Source organism: Marmota marmota, unplaced genomic scaffold (assembly GCF_001458135.2).
Source record: "Marmota marmota marmota unplaced genomic scaffold, marMar, whole genome shotgun sequence".
Taxonomy (NCBI): Eukaryota; Metazoa; Chordata; class Mammalia; order Rodentia; family Sciuridae; genus Marmota; species Marmota marmota.
The window spans coordinates 18,110,435-18,132,974 of record NW_026000174.1 but is presented as its reverse complement, the minus strand read 5'-3'; the positions used below and the strand labels follow the sequence as shown (position 1 = coordinate 18,132,974).

At 39.4% G+C, this 22,540-nt stretch overlaps 1 protein-coding gene across 2 annotated transcripts; it reads right to left on the bottom strand.

Moving 5' to 3' along the window:
• Nucleotides 1-6,740: 6,740 nt before the first annotated feature.
• On the bottom strand, nucleotides 6,741-21,956 carry Trim6 (tripartite motif containing 6). Of its 2 annotated transcripts, none has more exons than XM_015477548.2 (8): nucleotides 21,759-21,956; nucleotides 14,415-14,901; nucleotides 13,822-13,917; nucleotides 12,964-13,194; nucleotides 10,646-10,668; nucleotides 9,093-9,193; nucleotides 8,784-8,810; nucleotides 6,741-8,570 (listed from the first exon to the last, which is right to left on the bottom strand). In XM_015477548.2, exons 2-8 carry the CDS (start codon nucleotides 14,835-14,837, stop codon nucleotides 8,005-8,007), a joined length of 1,467 nt encoding a protein of 488 aa, XP_015333034.1. In that variant the 5' UTR covers nucleotides 14,838-14,901; nucleotides 21,759-21,956; the 3' UTR covers nucleotides 6,741-8,004. The 2 variants fall into 2 exon arrangements, with proteins under 2 accessions (XP_015333034.1, XP_048644151.1); XM_048788194.1 differs by having other exon boundaries at nucleotides 14,559-14,901.
• Between the last annotated feature and the right edge of the window lie 584 nt (nucleotides 21,957-22,540).

The window sequence follows — 22,540 nt, the reverse complement described above, 5'->3', positions numbered from 1 at the left end:
TTTCCCTGTGTCTTTATGATATCTCATCCCCTCCCCCACTTCCATCTTTCCTTATTTTGTGTTAGCTTCCACGTGGAAATGGAGAAAATCAGGCTAAGTGAAATAACCCATTGGACTTTTTATGTTAAGTCCAGATCCTTTTCTTCTCTGGTCTTTTTGCTTAAAACAGAAAAACAGGAAGCAATTTACCCGCTTCATCATCCTGTCAGTAGAGGGTACCATTTCTGAGGTTCATGTGTTCTGTTTAAATTATAGGCTGTTGCATACACACAATTCCAGTTACTGAGAAGATTGAGGTAGATTCAAGATCAGCCAGAGTAATTTAGTGAGACCCTGTCTGAAAATAAAATAAAAGGGCTGGGAATGTAGCTCCTGTGTTCCAGGCATTGGGTTCAGTCCCTACTACCACAGTAACAAACAGCAAGGATAAGAAAGGAACCGGAAGTCTTTAGCACCCCTACAGCTATAACCAACATTAAATGCAGGTCCATTCCTAGTCACATAACATATAATTTCACACAAAAAGGCCTTTTCTTAAATTCCTCTTATTTGATGCATTATATCAGGTTTATAACAACAACAAAAATAGGAGGCTTGCCAAAAGCAAGAAAAAAACACTGAAGAGACAAACTAAGCATCAATAGGATTCGGGATCTCACATGGATTTTGGAATAATCAGACAGGGAACGTAAATATATAATTAAGTAGTACTTCAAGGAATATAATGTAAAAAGCCCATGAAGAAAACAGACAGGTAATGCAATCAGAGAGATGGAAACTGAGATAGGAAAGTGCTGAAGTGTAACAGAAGTGAAAAATACCTTTGATGTCTATCACTATTCTAAAAAACAGGATTGCATATTTTGGGATTGTGGCCCAAACCCCATCAAAAGGCTAGACATCAAGCCAGGCACGGTGGTGCATGACTATAATCCCAGAGACCAGGGAGGCTAAGGTTGGAGGGTCATGAATTGCAAGTTTGAGGTCTGTCTGGGCAACACAGTGAGACCCTGTCTCAAAAAAATAAGAAAGAAAATAAGAGAGAGAAAGAAAGAAAATAAGAGAGGGAGGGAAAGGACGGACTGGGGGGTGGGTGGGAGGAAGGAAAGGAAAGAAAGACTGGACCTGATCAAAGAAAAATCAGTGAACTTGAAGAGATGTCCATTAGAATTCTCTACACTGAAATATAAAGAGAAAAATGAAATGGAGAATATAAGAAGAGACAATTTCATAAGATATAATATGCATAATGGAATACTTTGAAGAGAAGAGACATACTTTGAAGAGAATAGACAAAAACTCCCTTGTGTGTGCGATAGTCAGTTGTTGTTTTGTTTGGTGGTGCTGGGGATTGGACCCAAGGATTTATAAGTGCTAAGCACCTGCTCCACCACTGGTTTACAACCCCCACCTGGTAATAATTTTTAAAGTATCAGGATTTGCATTCTGAAAAGAAAGATCAGAAGAAATATCTAAAGTAATAACGGCAAATAATTTTCAAAAAACATTGTCAGGCACTAAATCAAACATCAGAAAGGACACCAATCAGAGTAAGTTTTTTATTTTAATTTTTACTTATTTATTTAGATTGGTACTGGGGATTTAACCCAAGGGTGCTTTACCACTGAGCTACACTCCTAACCCTTTACATACACACACACACACACACACACACACACACATATATATATATATATATATATATATATATATATATTTTTTTTTTTTTAATCTTGAGACAGAGTCTCATTAAGTTGCTTGGGGCCTCACATATTTGCTGAGGCTGGCCTCAAACTTGTACCTCCTACCTCAGCCTCCTGAAAATACAACTCACTGGAATTATAGGTATGCACCACTGCATCAGGGAGAATAAGTTGTTTTAAAACAAATAAAAACTACATCTGGAAAAAGAACATCCAATCATTTTTTTTGTGTGTGTGTTTTAGTGCTGTTATTGAATCCAGGGACTTGCACATACTAATCATATGCACCTCAAATCAGTTTTAAACTAGTATGTCAATGAGATTTTTTTAAAAAAAGTTGGGAATAGGATCACAATAAAATTTTGTTTTACAATAGAATTGTTTATAAAGTGATGATTTTCTTTTCTTTTTCTTCCTTTCTTGTTTCTTTTTCTTTTTTTTAAGTACTGAGGATTAAATCAAAGATATATCTCAGCTCTTTTAAATTTAATTTTGAGATAGTATCTCCCTAAATTGTTGAGGCTGGCCTCAAACTTGCATGAGATGGAATAAAAAAAAGAAAAAAACTTCTTGAGGCTTGACAGACACTAATAAAAAATACAACTCAATCTCCTTGTCTTCTTGGAATCTATCAAGATTATATTAAATAATTAGCTGTAGAGAACCTAGCATATACATTTACTAGAATAAAGGCAACTTAGATTCTCACTATTAAAATACTTCTTGAGATAAAACATAATGGGGAATTTTTCCAATCATAAAAGGAAAAATGCTGAAGGTACACATGTTCTTTCATAAAATAGAAGAGAAAGGAATTCTGTATAATTCATTCTAAAAGACCAGCATTATTCTGATATCAAAACTAGAAAAAAGACATAAAAAAGAAACAAACAAAAACTACAGACTGTTCCTCATGAACACAGATGCAAAAATAATGAGCAAAACTTTAGCGATCAAATTCAACAACACATGGAAAAGATAATGCATCATGACAAAGTGGGGTTTGTTCTAGGGATAAAAAGTAGGGTTAACATTTGAAAATAAAGTAATATAGTGTAGCACACTAACAGACTATAAAATATCTACACCTTACACGCACCCCCCACACACACACACACACATGCCAGGCACATTGGCACATACCTGTAGTCCCAGCTATTTGGGAGGGAGGTTGATGCAGGATAATCACTTGAGCCCGTAAATTCAAGGCTGGCCTAGGCAACATAAGAAGACCCCATCTCAAAAAAATAAATGAGTAAATAAATGATTTATTTATGTATATTGCTTGACATGGTGGTGCATGCTGTAATCCCAATGGTTCAGGACACTGAAGCAGGAGGATCGCAAGTTCAAAGCTAGCCTCAACAATGAAGCGAGGCCCTAAGAAACTTAATAAAAAAATTTAAAAGACAGGGTTGAGGATGTGACTCAGTGGTTAAACAATCCTTAGCACCAAAGAAACAAATATACATAGTATAAATATATAAATATATTAAATGCAAATTTTATATATAATATTATATATATATTATATATATAATTTTCTTGGTGAATAAATGTCACATAATTACCTATATAATCAATTCTATGAAAGTGTTAAAAACTACTAAAGCTAACAAATGAGTTTTAGCAAGATTTCAGTATGTAAAATCAGCATACAAACATAATTATATTTCTAGAAAGTTATAATAAATTAGAAATTGAACAAATACAATAGCATCAAAATATGAAATGGTATAAAGATGATAAAAATGTATATATTAAAAACTATAAAATGTTGCTGAAGAAAGAAAAAAACATAAGTAGAAAAAATACATGGTTAATAGATCAGGTTACTCAAGATTTGTAAGATGTCAATTCTCACTCAAATTAATCAATAGTTCAATGCAATCTTAAACAAAATTATAGCAGACTATAATTCAGAAATTGACAAACTGATCCTAAATTACATATTAATACAGAGTAACATCAAAATGAAACAACTCTCTGATTTCAAGATTTATTATGCAGCCACAGTACTCAACACATGTGGTACCAGTGCAAAGGTAGCCAAGTGGATGAATGGAACTGACCGAGTCTAAAGAGACCTATACACATAGGATCAGTGGCAATATGACAAAGATGCAAAGCTAATTTGATGGAGAAAGAACAGTCTTTTAACAAATAGTAATGCAACAGTGCATCTATACATACAAGGGAGTGGATTTCATTCTACACCTTGCACTATTTAAAAAAAAAATTATCTTAATACAAGCCATAGTCTGAATGTAAAATCTAAAATTAAAAAATTTCTAGAGGAAAATCAAGAGAAATTCTTTGAGACCTTGGATTAGGAAAGATTTCTTAGATAAAACACTAAAAGTCTAATCCATAGAGAAAAAAAATCTGCCAGGTGAACATCATCAAAATCAAAATTTTTTTACTCTTTGAATGACACTATTAAGAGGTTGAAAAGGCAAGCCATAAACTGGAAGAAGATATTTGTAAATTTCATATATAATGAGCGACTTGTCAGAACAGTGTATAAAGCTTTCAAAACTAAGAAAATACACAACCACATTTTAAAAATGAGCAAAGAGTTTGAAGAAACAATTCATCAAAGAAGGAATGCAAATGGCTAAAGGCACATAAAAAAATGTTTGATATCCCAAGTTATTAAAGAAGTGAAAATTACACTTCTATTAGAATATTGGGCTGGGGTTGTACCTCAGTGGTAGAGTGCTTGCCCAGCATGTGTGAAGCACTGGGTTTGATTCTCAGCATCACATATAAATAAATAAATAAAGGTCCATTGACAACTAAAAAAAAATATTTTAAAAAAAGAAAGAATATCCAAAATCAAACACAAATCACACCAAGTGGTTGCAAGTATGTAGAGCAACTGAAGTCGATATGCTGTTGAGACAGACGTAAAATGGCACCATCACTTTACAAAATCGCTCCACAATATTTTTTTTAATTAACTATATACTTATTACTAAACATTAGCTTTACTATATAACCAAGAAATAAGAATCACGTTTATTGAAAGACTTTTATAACAAATGTTTATCACAGTTTTATTTGTAGCAGTCAAAAATTAGAAGTAACCTACACTTACAAAACAGATAAATGGATGAATTGTTGTCTATCCACTACTTGGCAATACACTTGATACAAACAACAGCTTGGTGAATAGGGGTAACCAGATAAAATTGTGTGATTCACTTCATACAAAACTCTAGGAAATGCAAATTATAATGATAAAAAGAAAAGTGTTTGCTGGAAGATAGGAGTATGGTGGGGTGAGAGATGGAGGGATTACCAAAGAGTAGGAGAAAGTTTTTAAAGGTGATGAATATCTTTCTTATCTTGGTGGTCATGATTTCACCAGTCAAAGCTTATCAAATTATATACTTAAAATATGTGAAAAGTACCTACATTGTATCAAAACAAAGATGTTAAGAAAGCTCCTGTCTCTTATACACACACACACACACACACACACTCACAATCTATCCTTTTAAGTTGAATCAAATTTAAATACCAGTTCTAGCCAAGACTCACTTATTAGGAAACATTAAGAAAACTGTCACTTACCTAGAATTCTGGCCACAGAGTTCTCTTTTAAGAACTACACTATAGGCTGTGGGATGGAATGAACAAAGCTCCACAAAGAACTGGGATCCTGAGTCCTCAGTAGTAAGAATGTTTAGGGTTCCCTTGTGACAGACTACTGTGTCTCCACCAAAAATTTTCCCTCTTTTGAGATTTGATAGTATATGATTACAAAAAAAAGAAAAAGAAAGAAAACCCTTCTTTCTGTTAGGTATGGCCACATGACTATTTTAGCAACAAAAAATGAGCAGAAATTATGACTCCCATATATGAAGTAGGCATTTAAAAAGCAAGTTGCCTCCTTGAATTTTATTAACCCTTCCACCATATTGATGCTAACAATATGGTCCTTGGGTATGACTGAGCCACAGGATGAAAGAAATCCTACATGGTCCATAAATTCCACATGGAACAATGACACTCACCACTAGTTAACACTCATGTTAGAATTCTTACATGAGCAAGAAATAAATTTCTTCAGTATTTCATCCATTATACATAAATAAAATTTTATTTTTAGAGTACATTATCCTACTCTAACACACCAAAAATTGCAAAGGTCAGGAAAACCTCTTCCCCCCCATACAGGGAAGGATCAATGTTGCCAACTTACCCTAATGATTTTCCCTAAGTCTATTTGGGCAAACCTTCCCCAGAATCTCAGGTAGTACTTCTATTTTTATAATTATTTAAGGTCATTGACTGATCTCTTTTGATTCTCCACATGAATTTAAGCTTTACTATGTAGGTAGAGCAGAGCTGGTCAATCCTTTTATCTTGGAGCTACTGCATGGGAAAATAAGTGGGAAGGCAACAATTACTGAGGGAGATTTCTCCCTAAACTTCCACCAGCCCCTTGGGCGCTGGTCTTCCCACTCTTATCTCCTTCCTATTTCTTCCAATTGATATGCAGATCAGGATGAGGAGTATCTATCTGGTCTCTGACCTTCCACAGATTTATCTCCCAAATGAAACTATACACTAGAACCAACTAGTACAAGCGGATTCTTCTTATCCCAGACATCAGAGTTGGTCCTGAGGGTGAATTAGTATTTTCTCAATCCATGAAGGAGCTCCAAGTGCCCAACAGACCTAAGGCTAAAGGCAGGGGCCAAATGCAGTAGTTACATATTCTCTTGCCTTACTATCATCTTTCAAAAGTTGACTTTGGGGATATATTGAGAATTTCTTTCCTCTACCACTACCCTTTATAAAAATTCCTTAGTGTGTGTGTGTGTGTGTGTGTTGCGGGGAGGGGTCGTTGTCAAAATGTGTCTCTTAATGAACATTTATACCCTGGTCCATAGGCTGTTACACCAGGGCTCCCTTTGGGATAGAAATTTGATCACAGAGTCCTGTCCAGAGCTGTCCAGTAGGAATATGATGTGAGCCAAATATGTAATTTTACATTTTCTAGTTATCAACATTAAAAAAGGAAAATGAAACAGATGAATAATAAATTTTATTTAACATAATGTATCCAAAATATAATCACTGCAATATACAATATAAAGGTTTATAGTGAGATATTTTACATTATTTTTAGTCAAAAATCTAGTATGCATTTTACACTTACAGCATGTTTCAGTCCAGACTGGTCACATGCAAGGTGCTCAACTCCACTAGTGGCTCCTGGCTATGGTGACAGACAGCTTCCACCACTACATTAACCTCATAATATGTTTATAGTTGACTCAGAAAACATATAGCACAAAAACAAAAAAGAAAGCACATGGCACCCCTCCACCAAAATCACAGTGGCTCATACCTGCTATTTGTGCTGGGCATAAATAAAAGGGGATATGGAGTAATGGGGAAAAAAAATCACCCTCTTCCTCAAAGTGTGTTAATTATATTTTTGCTTCCCATTTTTTCTCCCATTCCAAGAGAAGAGTCTTTATTAGGCTGATCATTTTCTTGTCATCCTCCCCTCAACTTTTTTTTTAAATTTTAATTTGCTTGGGAGGCATATTTCTTTTTCATTTTTTGTTTGCTTATCCTTAAATTTTTAGGTCAAGTCTAAAGTTTATGGTAGAAGTTAGAGGGAAGGATGAATTTACAATTTCTTTCTTCATTTTGAACTTAAAGCCACTGAAATCACAACGGGTTGTATTTAGCACTGGATTCTACATTTAATTACACAGTAATTTCTTTGCTCATTATTGCATTTTTTAAAAGAAATCATAAGAATATAAAATTACAGGTCAATTTCTTTCATAACAGATAAAAATAAGACCTAAACAAAATGTTAGCAATAATGACACATGGTTTATTTGCCTCTAATGATTAATAATAATTTATTTCAGAAATTTATGGTAGATTTAACAACTGAAACAAACTGATGTACTTGTCCCTGATAGCAGAATAAAAATGACAATTATCTCAATAACTACAGGATATCTGTTGAATTCAGTTTTTCATTTAGTACAAAAACTTGAAGCCAATTAATAGAAGAGAATTTCTTAAGTTGACCCCGTGTGTCAATAGAAATCTTTCCATCAAATACGATGTCTGCTTAATGATAAAATAGTGAAAGCTCCCCTGATCTTCTTTAACATTGGTCAAGGATGTTCAACATCACCACTGGGTGTATGTTCAACAGGAAGGGAGTGAGAACACAGAAAACTGATCAGAAAGGAGACTCATGCAGATGAGCTGCGGGGTGAAGGTTACTACTCAGCTGTGAGTGGGGGCAGCCGAATACTCAGGAGCTTGGGCGACGCAGGGTCATCGGGACTACACAGTCGCAAGGATTAAAATATGGACAAACGGCAGTAGGAAAGTAATATTTGGTGAAGGTGTAGATGGGCAAGCCATGGTTCGTGACATTATAAAAGGAGACAGTGCCAGCCTCATAGTCTAAGAAAACTCCAACGCGGCGAGGGGGCACTGTCATAGACAGGAGCAGGGAAGTGGAAGCATCCTCATAGGCTCTATATTCATGTTTATGCTGTAACCCAATCACCCAGTATCCAGTCTGTGGTTGGTATCTCGAATAGGCATTCTGCTTGTTAGCAAACTGGCTGCCAGAGAATGCAGGTCCCATGGAATTGCTACACACTCCCAGGATCCAGGCAGTCTTCCTGGTCACGTCTACTTCCCAGTAGTATTTTCCTGAGGAGAACTGCTGAGAGCCCAGGACACTAAAGTCATGATGTTCTTCCAGACAGGAAGTCTCAGACAGCTTAGTACCCACGAATCTCACCTGTCTCCGGTTTTTCGACAGGACAAGATTTAAATTAGCCGTGTGGGGATTCATAGTCACGTCCACTGTAGGAAAAGGTACAAATATCAGATAAGAATGGGCACAGGGGTCCTGTGACACAAAGAAGGGAAAGAAGAGATGGTTGGGAGGAATTGGAAGTAGGTGATAGGGGACAGGAATGTCTCAGACCTGAGAGAATGTGTGAATTTGTTTGGGGTGTGGAACATGTGAAAGGGCATCAGACAGGTCAACTCAAAGAGGCCATGGTTTCCACTCACCCCAGTAGCTCTGGACATCTGTCAGCTCTGTAAGATAAAGAGTAAAATATGTTGAATAGAACCAAGGTTCTTGGGTCTGACATCTCTCCCCTTACCAGACTGAGCAGAATGCGAGGGAATGCTGTGAGCATATGAACTGGTCATTTCCTCTTCCCTTAAGCATGAATGACATCTTTAGTACAACCCGTCCCTCACTTTGTGTCATCCCTCCTCACCATTATTCCCAAGAGCAACTACACCCTCTATCCTCATTATTTCTTACCACTACAGTAATTCCACATCCAAACTCTTTCTTTACATTCTCCTCACCTCGAAACACTCGCAGCATCTTTTTCAGATCTGGGGCTCGGAACATACTTCTCAGCTTGGTAGGGAGAGCTGGGGGGTCCCTCAGGGTCCAGAATTCACTCCTATGGAGGACAGACATTATGAGCTCCATAATGTGACCCTGGGTTCCTCCACAATTCTGTCTCCCTCACCTCTCAGGCCTATTGATGAATTTAAGATTTAACTTCTTAACGCCTCATGTTTCTTTGTTTTTCTGTTGTTATTTTTATAAAATGCAATGATTTTTCTTTTTTCCTATTTCCTAAAAATAGTGGGGAATTGAGGAGAATATTGGCTAGGTAATCCTCTGCTACCTCTAAAAAAGGTACAAAATATTTAAAATATCAGTACTGTATCAGAGGGTCCACCAGGAGGGCTGTGGATGTCAGAGCAGACAGGTAAAACCCAGGAATCTGCTCCTGGGGCTTTGGAAGTGCCCAATGCAGAGCTTCCTTCAGTCTGTGGGCTTAGGCCCTAGCACCACTAGATGCCCAGCAGGAAGGCTTTTAAAACAGGATCTCAGGATTCATTGTCTTTAGGGATGTTACACCTGGAGAAACAAGATGTCCTCACCTTCAAACTGAGTGAAAATAGACTCTGTGCTTCATTGTCTATAAGGAGCCTGAAGGTGCTGGGTGTGCGGGCAAATTTAGCTGTCTGTCATCTTGTTGGATAAGATTCTATACTACGTGATGGAGAAGAAAACAGCTCTGGGACCAAAACTACTTTTTTCTTATGTCTCAGGTCTATATTTTTACTGAAACTGAGACAAATGGAAATCTGAGAACTAGGTGCTAAGGCCTGGACTATACCAAAGCCAGTGGAGAAAGGCAAATTTAAGGCTCATGCCCCAAGAGCAAATGCTCAAACCCATGCAAACAACACAGATGGAAATTTCCCTCAATAAAATGCGGAGGCAAAGAACATCCCTGTGCATGCTGAGGTAGCTTTAACCAGGGATGAAAGCAGAGACAGAGGTTTGTGGAAAAGGAGTCATGTGACACAGAGTATGCAGGGGTCACTGACACTATAACCCTTTGTCAGCAACAGTACTTCTCAATGGCAGACAACTTTATTTCCTCCCATCATTCAAATTCTCCTATCATGGAATCTGCTCCCTTTATTTTGTGATCCCCAAATTTTCATGTGACAAGTGATTCAAGACACCACAGTACTAAATCTTCCCTCTCTGAGACTTTTTCCCCCTCTTTCCCATTTACTACAATACAAATCTGAGTAGGATCTTTTGTTAATCAGGAGAATCAAAAGTTGGGCATGGCAATGCATGCCTATAATCTCAAAAACTTGGGAGGCTGAAGCAGGAGGATTGTAAATTCAAGGCCAGCCTCAGCCACTTATCGAGACCCTCAGCAACTTAATGAGATCCTGTTTTAAAATTAAAAAGGTTGATTGTGTGGCTCAGTTGTAGAGTGTCCCTGGGTTCAATCCCTAGTATCACAGGAGGAGGAAAGAAAATAGGGAGGAGAAAGAAAATAAAAATCACAAGGGAAACAGCTCATGTTCTCTACACATACCTCTGCATGACATCACTCACATCCTAGAAAAGAAAAAGACAGTTTAAGCCAAGGCATAACAGGTCATGTCCTCAGCCCATTTCTACCACGTCATGATGCAAAAGGAGTATAGTCACAAACGAGACAAAAACTTAGGGCAGATTGACCCTTAGTACTCATGTGAAGACATCAGAGACAAATCATTATTCCTTTATTTTTACATTATGTGTGTGTGTGTATGTGTGTGTGATGTTATGTTTATACCACCTATTATTTGCCATGCACTGTGCCTTGGGAATAATGAAGTCATGCTTCCTAACCTTGAGAGACATTTTACTCTGGCTACTGCAGATGCAAACTCAGAGTCTTTTAAAAGGTTATCTTGCAAACCTTATCTTCTCTGACCTTCTACCTGACCTTTGCTGACTTCAACCATTGCCTTGATTTTAACATACATGTATTGATGATTATCAAAATCTGTACTTCTGCTGAGGCCTCTATCATCATGCAGATTATATATATATATATTTTTTTTCCCAGCAAATGAGCTACTAGTACTGCAATGACTATCTTGACTCCCAGCCTCCTGAATGATACTAGCAGCCACTTAGTCCCCAAACATAGACAAAATACTGTCATAAAAGCCACCATATATCGATCTGACATCTCCTCTTTGACCATGCCAGTTCATCTCACCCCCTTGCCTTCTTTTAGCCACCTGTCAGTCACCTTCATTATTGCCACTTCCTGGCTCATTTCAGCAGCATTGACCACTTACCTCCTATTTGACTTTCTAATTTCTGCTGTGTATACCTGAATGACCCCAAAGACAGGGTGGAATGATAAGAATGAGGAGAAGCTCCAATAAGGTGGAAAATTACTATTCCACGATTCCAATGCTAGCACCCAGGAACAAGTAAAGAAATAATTAGTTCACCAGCAAAGGCAGAGTGAAAGGAAAGCAAGAAGGTGAACAAAAAATAAGGGACAGCCTAAAGGTTCCAAGATAGGTCTACCTGGCCCCCACTCTTTAGTCTTACTCATCATTCCATGCAGTAACCAACCGTTTTAAGTTTCAACTCAGTTCAAGTTTCAGTCTCAGTTCAAATTCCTCCATCAAATCTTTCCAGACTGGATACCTTGTATTCTTCCAAACCACCCACACTTAGATCAGAGACCAGCCCCAAAACCTGTTCAAATATCTGTTACTGCAACCTGCTCAATGATTCTTTCTTAGAGAAGAGAGTAAAAGCAAAGAAGGGCTGGTAATTATATATCCTCTAAGAACCTGAGCTTGGCATGCATCTTCCTGTGACTAAACTGAGCAAATTCCCAGTATAGCAACAGAGACAGGAGGTGCCTGAAAAACAGTGGTTTTCAAGTGGGGGCAGGGTTTGATATGTTCTCCCTGGCAATCTGGGGATTGAGAAAGAATTGAGTATCACTGGATATAGGAGGTCTTTCCACACAAAATCAAACAAACTTTTAGACTGCCCTTCATAAGTAATAAATAAAAATATAGCATTTGTACTCTAAATTACCTTACGCTTTCTATGGAGAATCCTTGGAAAATTGGGAATGGAACCACCTTTTGACCCAGCTATCCCACTCCTTGGTCTATACCCAAAGGACTTAAAAACAGCATACTACAGGGACACACCCACATCAATGTTTATAGCAGAACAATTCACAATAGCTGAACTGTGGAACCAAACTAGATGCCCTTCAGTAGATGAATGAATAAAGTAAATTTGGTATATATACACAATGGAATATTACTCAGCATTGAAAGAGAATAAAATCATGGCATTTGAAGGTAAATGGATGGAGTTAGAGAAGATAATGCTAAGTGAAGTTACCCAATCCCCAAAACAAATGCCAAATGTTTTCTCTATCTAAGTTCATCTATTCTTCCCATCCCCCCCNGGGTGGGGGGGATGGGAAGAATAGATGAACTTAGATAGAGCAGAGGGGTGGGAGAGAAAGGGAGGGGCATGGGGGTAGAAAAGACGGTGGAATGAAATGGACATCATTACCCTAAGTACATGTATGAACACACGAATGGTGTGACTCTACTTTGTGTATAACCAGAGATACGAAAAATTGTGCTCTCTATGTGTAATATGAATTATAATGCATTCTGCTGTCATATATAACAAATTAAAATTTAAAAAAAAATTACCTTATGCTTTGCCATTCAAAAGGGAAGAGGCATTATTGGGCCAAAGGATTTAGTTTTCCTCACCCCTACCAAGCTGTTGGTTCTGTTTCCCAGAAAAAAAGGAAAGTTGGTTTCTCTTTTTCTTGACTCTCACATTTGAGGCTCCATTAAGTCTTACCTGCAGCAGATCCATTACTGAGCCCTGGCATCGATGCTCCAGATTTGAGATAAGCTCTTCCAGTGACTGGCTCTGGTAGATCACCTCCTCCTCGGCTTTCTCTATAATGCTCAGCCCCTTCCTTTCTTCCTCCTCCAGCTTCTTCAGTTCCCGCTGTTCCTCTTTGTCCAGGATGCTTCGCAGCTGACTAAACTCTGTCTGGATCCTCTGTCTCTCGGGCTCCATCTGAGTCTTCAGTATCAAGGAAGAAAAAGGGGTTGCTGTTGGGTGAGCTGAGTGTCTCTTCCACAGGGGATGAGGGAGGCAGGTTCAGCACTGCTCTCCTGGGCCAGCCTCACTGAGACAGGAAATGCCTGCAGGTACAGATCTGTGGTAGCTATTTCTTTTTTTTCTCCATTCTTTTGTTTTCAGACCAATAGCCCCAGGATGCCTTATCTAAGCCTTTTAGATATAGACTAATTCCATAAAGGTTTAGATTTCAGGGCAGCCTCTCTAGCCTCTCCTGGTTCTGTACCAGCCTCTGCTTCCAGGGATAATAAGGTCGTTAATTATTGGCCTATGACTAAATTGGCATTCCCAGGAACCCAAACTAAAATAAGAACCAGAATTATGAATTTGGGACAACTTCTAGCCCTGGTTCCTCTGCTAGGTGATTGCTTCAAAGACCTGGGTTCACTTTTGATACGTTATATAACTCCATCTGAGTCCCCCTGCACATGGGAAATGCTCTGGTCTGGAAGAGATGCGGCCAGGGATGAGGCGAAGGGAAACACTACTAGGCATAATTTCAGGAACAGACAAAACCAGGACTCCTTTGCCCTCTGCTCCTATAATACCCTTGGGAGGAATCTTTCTTGCCTTCCAGGATGCCCTCTTCTCTTTGATAAAAGCTCTTAGCTTCTCAGCTTCCTGCTGTTCTTTCCTCAACTTCTTCAGAGACTCCTGGAACATCTCCTGGAAGAAACACATCAGGGTAACAGGGTCAAACTCGAGATTGTTTCAGTACCTAGACGTGCAATAAACTAGGCAGAGATCATGCTGACCTTAGAAGGAGGCTGTCCTACCCTGGGATGAAAAATTGAGACAGCCCAGATCATCTTATATACACAGGGATGGAGATCAACAAGAATGGGCCAGTTATCTTTCTCCTGGGCAAAGAATCTGACCACAAAACAACTTCACTCCTTTACTTTCATTGCCAATGTACTTCCCACCTTCAATCCACTGGCTTCCTTTTTACCCCCAGCAGCTCATTCTAATCAATCTTGTGCAAGAAGGAAAAGACAAAGTCTACACTCCTGACCAGAAGGCATTTTCTAGGCTCATCCTTTGGGTAAACAGAGGGTGAGGGCGTGGTGGACTACAAAGAAGTTAGATCAAAGCATCATGTCAAGTTAAAACTTGCCAAGGACCCTGCTCCTCCCTGTCCTCTTTCTATCCCGGGCTCCCACCTGGTACTCCTGGGCGACCTCCTCCATGAGAAATGTATGGTGGCCACGGTGTTCCTGAGAACGCTCGCAAAGCCAGCAAATTAGCTTCCCATCCTCTTTACAGAAGAGCTGGAGTTTTTCTCCATGGTGTGCACAAAGAATTACCTGCAGCTGCTTCCCTGGGCACAACACTACCTCTCTGAGCCGCTGCGCTATGTTGGCCAGGTGCCGATTAGGCCGGAGGTTCCTAGGCTGGTAGCTGGTCTGGCACACAGGACAATTGCGCTCCTTGTCCTGGCTCATCTCTGATTCCTCTCTATTCTCTGTGATGCAGGCCTGGCAGAAGCTGTGGCCACAGTCTGTGCTCACGGGTTCGGTCAGGAGCTCCAGGCAAAGGGGGCAGGTCACCTCATCGCGGATGTCCCCCAGAACTGTTGAAGTCATTGTAGCTACTTTGCTGTCTCCTGCCTGTCTAGCCCTGCTTCAAAGGTGGTCCTGCTATGGAATCCTAGGTAAAAGAACAAACAAACAAAAGAGGCTCAGGCTAAGAAAGGAGATGTTTATTATCCTGTGCTGGATACAGGTCCGACACTTGGGGCAAACTTCTCATTCTAATTTCCAACTCTTTCTTTACCCCAACTCATATGAGACACCAGTTTCCACCTTATCAGAGTGATGATTATTATTTTTTCTTACTCCTATTGGATGGAAGGACAAAAGGAAACCCTGAAGAGAAGAGGCCTTGTGTGAGCCATCATCTGTCTGACCTTCCAAAACATCAAAATACATTCTCAAAGTGAAAAGCATGAAAACAGACTATGCCTATGGATTTTTTGCATTTGTTTTTCCCCCTGCAAGAGTGACCCTTCACCCTGGTATCTGTGTGACTCACTCACTTCTCGAATTTTCCTTATCTGAAGGGTCTGCTCTGTCTAGCCAATGTACATTGCAGCTACCATGGAATCACTCTCTGAATACTCACCAGCCTTTTCTTTTTCTCACCGCCTGATATGTATCTTCCTTGTCTGAATATTCCCACTGGAATGTTAAGCTCTCTAACATCAGACTTTTGTATTCACAGCTATAGCCTGGGAAGCTAGCACAATGTGCCTGACACACAGGTCCTCAACATTGGATGAATAAAAATCTAGAACCTCCTCCTCCCTCCATGTATCGATCACATCTTTCTCTCAAGCTTTTTGTTTTGATCTCTTTGCTTCACTCTCAGGTATCTGATCTCTGAGATCATAAACACCACTGGCTGTGAAGATACTGCCACGTTCCACTCCATACAGAGCTCTTTCATCCTTCTGCTCACCTTCCCAGCCAAGCCCAAAGAAACAGGAATGACTACAATAAGGGGAAGAAATATTTTTATAACTAACACTTCTACCAGTTGTGATTTCTTGCTTTCTTTGTCCTTCATAGGACAACTCTGCATAAGTAAATAAATACAATCTTGGTCCTTCAACAAGGAAATAGAGATGTTAAGTGACTTCAGAAAATCATGCATTTTCTAGGTTATAGAGTTGCCAGAAGCCTATTCTTTTCAGGGTCCTTGTTCAAAGCTGTGTCCTCAATCTCATACTTTTAACCAAAAATAGTTGGTGCTAAATGCAGTAAGAGTCAGGCATGGACCCAGTGCTTTTTGAGTGTGGAAATGGGAACGATCCTATTTGTTGAGGGGATTCCACGGAGGCCAGTCATAGCTGTTGACAGGATCTGCAGGGGCCTGTGTGTAAAGAAGGGGTCATTAGGGCAGGTGAGGCCTTATATCCTTCTTGAAAAACACCACCTTTACATTCAATTTATTTTTCTTGGAAGTTTTCAGTTGTTCAATTCAATTACCATCATTTGAAATCACACTGAGAATATTGTTTTGACTTTTAAAAAACTGTTTCCAGCACTGAATCATTTTCACTTGGATTTTTTTTTTTTCTTCCCCATTTGCTCTGCTTGCCTAACTGGTTTTGGGAACAAGCGGAATTCCATAATTTGTCTGTGGCTGGTCCTCAGCAAAAGTCATGTATACTGATGCAACATGATCAGTGTGGGCCCAAGACCACAAGGCCCTAAAAATTGTACCAATTTCCTCCCATCTTGACAGTCAAACAGGTTAAAAAAAAAGTATATATATATATATAAGCTCTCTGAGATCAGACTTTTTTGTTCACAGCTATAGCCTGGGCAACTAGCACAATGTGCCTGAAACACAGGTCCTCAACTTGGATGAATAAAATAGTTTGGAAATAAGAACACTTCCATCAGAACAAAAGGCCTTAGAAAATGCCCCAGACTACGGGGTGGGGTGGGGTGCGGGGGGATGCTATAGGACATAAGCATAGCTGAGGAAGGTGACTGTGAGGCACTGTGGCAGATCCAGTGAGTTGAAATGGGACTTCAGTACTGCCACCTAGTGGTCTGTGATGCTCTCACAGGTCCTGGACCTGGTCATCCCTCTACCCTGCTTAGTAAGAACAATGCTAATGTGAAATATTAACATTGACAGCCTATTAGGTACCACACACAAATGTAATTGTTCTGCATGTACTCAACACCACCATGAGTGTCCCTTAGGCCCCATTTCATAGTTGTATTAACTGAAGTTAAGAAGTCAGCTTAAGCGGTGGAAAAGGTATTTGAATACAGACATTCAGAGCTCTTACTACTCCTTTATAATCTTTCTCTCCATGAACATAATTGTTGACAAATTAATGAACCCTGAACACCTAATTAGTATTACTGATAAGTATTACTGTGATAGTATTTAACCACCACTAGAGACACTGTTTGACCAGAGTAATCACACCTGAGAGATCAAGTTGGATTTTCAATATCTCCTGTGACAGCCACACCATTTCACTTAGCACAAGCACTGTGAGGCTGTACTGTCTTTGTTAGATTAGCAGTGTGAAGGCAGAGGTGCAATCTCTCTTGACCATTCCTTGTAACCCAGAACCTAGCACTGCACCTGGAATAAAAGAGTAATTAATATTATTTGAATTTCAAATTATATTTGGATTTGAGCTTATATTTGGAGTTGATGATGGCATTGGAATATGGAAATAAATGTGCTAATGTATGTAATAGCTAATGTTAAAAAAACATTGTGATAGTATTATTCTTACTATTATTATTATTATTATATAGTATTATTCTTACTAAGGTCCACCCTATCTCCCCCAACACACACACACACACACACACACACACACACACGCAAAATTATATCTCAGGCAAAACTGTACTTGGAATACGCAATCCTCTTGAAGAAGAGTTTCAACCTTATAAAGGCATAAAATGGAAAGTCTATGAGGCCTTTAACTGGTATATGGACAAATTGTTGTATATGCATACAATGGCATATTACTAATAAAAGAAAAATTACAATAAATTTAAATTTGCAAATTCTAATTGGTTTTATTTGCAATTCTCAAATCAGGCAGCAGTCTGAACCAAAAATGGTTTAGAATACTCTTTCCTACTAGGTAGGCCAGTTATATTTATAACCAGAGAAAAAGAAGTGCCATGAAGGTGCCTGGCGATGTGGTGCACACCTGTAATCCCAGTGGCTCTGGAGGCAGGAGGATTGCGAGTTCAAAGCCAGCCTCAGTAACTGTGAGGCCTCAGCAATTCAGTGAGACCCTGTCTATAAAATAGGGCTGGGGATGTAGCTTAGTGGTTGAGTGCCTCTAAGTCTAATCTCCAGCACCACCACCCCCTCAAAAAAAAAAAAAAAGTGCTAGGAAGAAAACTGAAGTGAGGTTTAGACAGTCTGATTGGTTCTGGCAACTGCCTGTCTTATTTGAACATGGTTTCGTCAGTTGGCTGCTTGTGATTAGCTGAGACTGCTATTTGGTGGAAGGATAGGTTGCAATCTGTTTACCCAAGAAGTTAGGTTACAGTTCACTATGAAAGATGAAATCTTTATGTAAAAATTCAAATGCAGGAAAGCCAGCTTAGGTCAAGTTTAACATTACCAGTTAAATGAAAGTACTGATCCATACAACAGGATAAATCTCAAAAAGCATTACATAAGGGCTGGGGTTGTGGCTCAGCAATAGAGTGCTTGCCTAGCATATGCAAGGCCCTGGGTTCGATCCTCAGCACCACATACAAATATATAAACAAAATAAAGGTATTGTGTATGACTAAAAATAAATATTAAAAAAAAAAAAAAGCATTACATAAATTCAAAGCTGCCTGACACTAAAGATACTGTATGATACCAATCATATAAAATCCTAGAAAAGGCAAAGTGATAGCATTTGAAAGAATATCAGCGGAAGCCAGGCTCAGAGGGGATGAATTGGAAAGGGACACAGGGAAACATGGAGGGTAAAGAAAAGGCCCTTCATATATCATGATTTTGGGGGTATTACACAACTCTCTACATATCTACATATCAAAACAGAACTGCATGCTTATAATTTGCAACTTATTAGATATAAATTACAACTCAATAGAACTGACAAAAACAAAATAATCAGGAAGAAATGCAATGAGAAAAGGTGAAGGCTTGACTTGCTATCTTCTAAGCGAGAAGTAGAACTCTGCTGTCAAATACGCTAGCCAAATGTAGCTATTGAATATTTGATGTATAGATAGTAAGACAAAAGTATTGAAGTGTAAAATACACATTGGATTTTGATGATTTAGTAAGAAAAAAATCTAAAGTACCTCGTTAATAATTTTACTGATTATATATCTTAATAGTTTCCATGTATTGGGCTCAATTAAAAAACATTAAAATTAATTTTACCTGTTCTTAACTTTTTAATGAGGCTACTAAAAATATTTAAATTACATACGTGGCTTCACTTTTATTTCATTAGACCCTCAACCCTCATCTAATGCACTACTTTAGATATTCAAGACAGATTCCTGAATAGAAAAGATGATATACAAGTTGATATGTTTTGTCAAAGGGAATAACACTGAAGCTAGGTAAAGAAAAGAAATTGTGAAGGGGAGGAGTCAGCACAGGTTTGAGTGACCATGCTTATGTACCAGCAAGTCCTGGCTCTTAAAGAGAAGACAAGAGAGGCCATGCCTCAGAAGCAGTGTGGACAGGTTGAGAGGGTGTAGTCTGACTACATGAAGTATGCAGACCAGGAGAGCCTGAGGTCCCACAGTCCTAGGGGCTGAATCAGCAGATGAAAAAGCCAAATTCAGAACAAGGGGAGACTAGTCAAATCAGAAACAAATGCTTGGAAAAGGAAGTCATGTGGTCCATAAACCAACAGCATTGGCATCCACTGGAGCTCTTCATGCAAAATCTGTCTCACCCAGATCACTCACAATCTGTACTTTAAAAAGATCTCCAAGATGATTGGTATGTATGTTAAAGGTTCAAAAGCTCTGCCTTAGTGAAAAGACCCTGTTTCCGGGCTGGGGATGTGGCTCAAGAGGTAGCGCGTTCGCCTGGCATGCGTGCGGCCCAGGTTCGATCCTCAGCACCACATACAGACAAAGATGTTGTGTCCGCCAATAACTAAAAAATAAATATTAAAATTCTCTCTCTCTCTCTTTAAAAAAAAAAAAAAAAAGACCCTGTTTCCCAAGTAGATATATTTTAGGGTGCAAAACAGCTAGAAATGGGGAGGGAAGGCCAACGAATGGAGTGATATTAAGATCTAAAGCATCTATTACAGTGGAAGATGACATAATATCAGAAAGGATTTCAGAAAAAAAGTCAGTGACTGAGCAGGGGTTATGGTGCTGATTCAGGCTAGGGGCTCAGAAGAGAGAGAAATGAAAAGGGCAGGCTCCAGGGAGCTGAAGTGCCAGTGGGATAAAACAGTTGCAGTTACACTCAGAAGTGAGTTGGACTACTTGTGCTTTGAGAATCACATTTTTAATCTTTATGTAGGGCTATATATCACTTTATTATCTGGAATTGCTCTAAGAGCATTTTATATGCATTTGAATTAGAACATAATCAATTTTAAATATTTTTAAGCTTATCTTCAAATAAATTACTCACCTATATTTCAAAAAGTTATAATAATTTAATATATTGTCCTGCACAGGTTTTCTTCTAACTTGAGTCAGTGTTAGATAATCCATTAACTTTTTTTTTAAGGCCAGAATATAAAATTCTTATATTTCTTTCTGCATTGTGATATCTCACTTGTAATTTTTTATTTAAAGAGAACTTATAAATTGTGGTATACATAATTGCTGCATTTTTTTTTTTTTTTTAAGCTGGGTATGGCCGGGCATGGTGGCACAGGCTTGTAATCCCAGCAGCTGGGGAGGTTGAGACAGGAGGCTCTCAAGTTCAAAGCCAGCCTTAGCAACAGGCAAGGCGCTATGCAACTCGGTGAGAGCCTGTCCCTAGTAAAATACAAAATTGGGCTGAGGATGTGACTCAGTGGTTTAGTGCTCCTGAGTTTAATCTCTGGACTGCCACCCCCCCCCTCCCAAAAAACAAAAAACAAAAAACTGGGTATGGAGTTGTCAATAATAACTTAATTTACCATGTCAGTCAGTCTCCTGTGTGGTTAAACCTCCCTCAGTTAATCCTTCTCCAAACTCTAGGATGCACACATTACTCTGTCCATGTTATAGTTAAAAGAAATTAAAACTCAGAGAGGTCAAGTAACATGCCCAGGGCACACAGCCAGTGTGCACCTATGCTCTTAACCACCCATTTCTGTCTCAACTAATTGATTCGTTGCTTAAATGAAATATCCCCCAACCTCAGTGAACTCATTCCCAATGAGGAAGATTAGAAATATAGTTTCCTTAATTATTAAGAATTTATTATTAATAATAACTATCTTTATTTCTATATTATCTATATTTCTGAAAGTGAAGGGATCTTATCTCTTTCACCTCTTCCAGAAGTCACAAGTGATTGTCACAGAGCAGTAGCCATCCTCAGAGAAGCTTCAGATGTGAGCAACATCAGACAAAGTTCTCAGAGCAAATCAGGCAGTCTTAAATTAATTCTGGGGAACAGAGGGTCTCTCACTGTTTTTTATCCCAACTTAACCAGCTTGGCTCTGCTTCCTTCTGAAAGGCAGGACTCCCTCCTCAGCCAGCCTCAGCCAGCCTCAGGCCTTTGCAGACACGCAGAGAAGGCAGTGTGGCTCATCGCTCCCCTCCCTCTGGGAGAAGGAGGACCTCCCGCAGTGGAGGATGAACGGTGTCACTTCCTGGAGCAGCAAGGCTGGAGCTGGGGGAGGGGATGCTGACCTCTGAATCCATGCTCCTTTCCCAAACTTGAGCCAAAACTCAAAACTGCCGCGAACTCCTGCGCCTTTCCTCCGCCCGTGAACCCCAACCCCACCTGCAAGGTGCAACCAACTCGGTTCTAGAGGGGACAGCGCTCTCCTGAAAATGGATTTGCTCACTGACCTGGAATCTGTGGCCTAGATCAGAGCCCAGGATTCGCAGCCCTGCAGCCGCAGCCGCCTCCACCGAAGCCGAAAGACTCAGGGGGAAAGGGGCGGGGCCAGAGCGGAGGTGCCGCCAATGGGACCAGATCTGTCCAGCACCGCGTGAGACCCTGGGGACCCGACCGGTCTCGCAGGGTGTGGCCACCGCCGCCGGTCACGTGGCAAGCCACACCGAGATCGCTTTTGAAGGCCGGAATGGAAAACTGTTCGTCTTCCCTGATGAACACAATTCGTCAGGCGTTTGAGAACATCAGACTGCCACAGATGGCACTTGTAAATTAATGTCGGTTTACTTTAGTCTTCCAACATGATTTCACCGTTCAATAAAATTGGTAATAGGCCTGGACTCTCTATTAATATATAAAATGTCTAAATAAATTTAAAAAAAATCTAGTTATATGAGTAAAAGACCACCACTTGGCACTCCAGCATGTTTTGCCAGGAGATCATTAAAATTTATCAATTTAAAATTACATATATGTATGCCGGGCATGGTCGCACAGACTCCCAGCAACTGGAGAGGCTGAGGCAGGAGGATTTGAGGTCAGCCTCAGCAACTTATCGAGGTCCTAACCAACTTAGTGAGACACTGTCTCAAAAAATAAAAAGGGCTGGGGATATAGATTAGTGGTAAAGTACCCCTGGGTTCAATCTCCAGTACCTCCATCCCCACCCCAAAATTAAAAAAAAAGAAATAAATGACATATATATGCATATATACCTTGTGTGTGCACCTGTAAT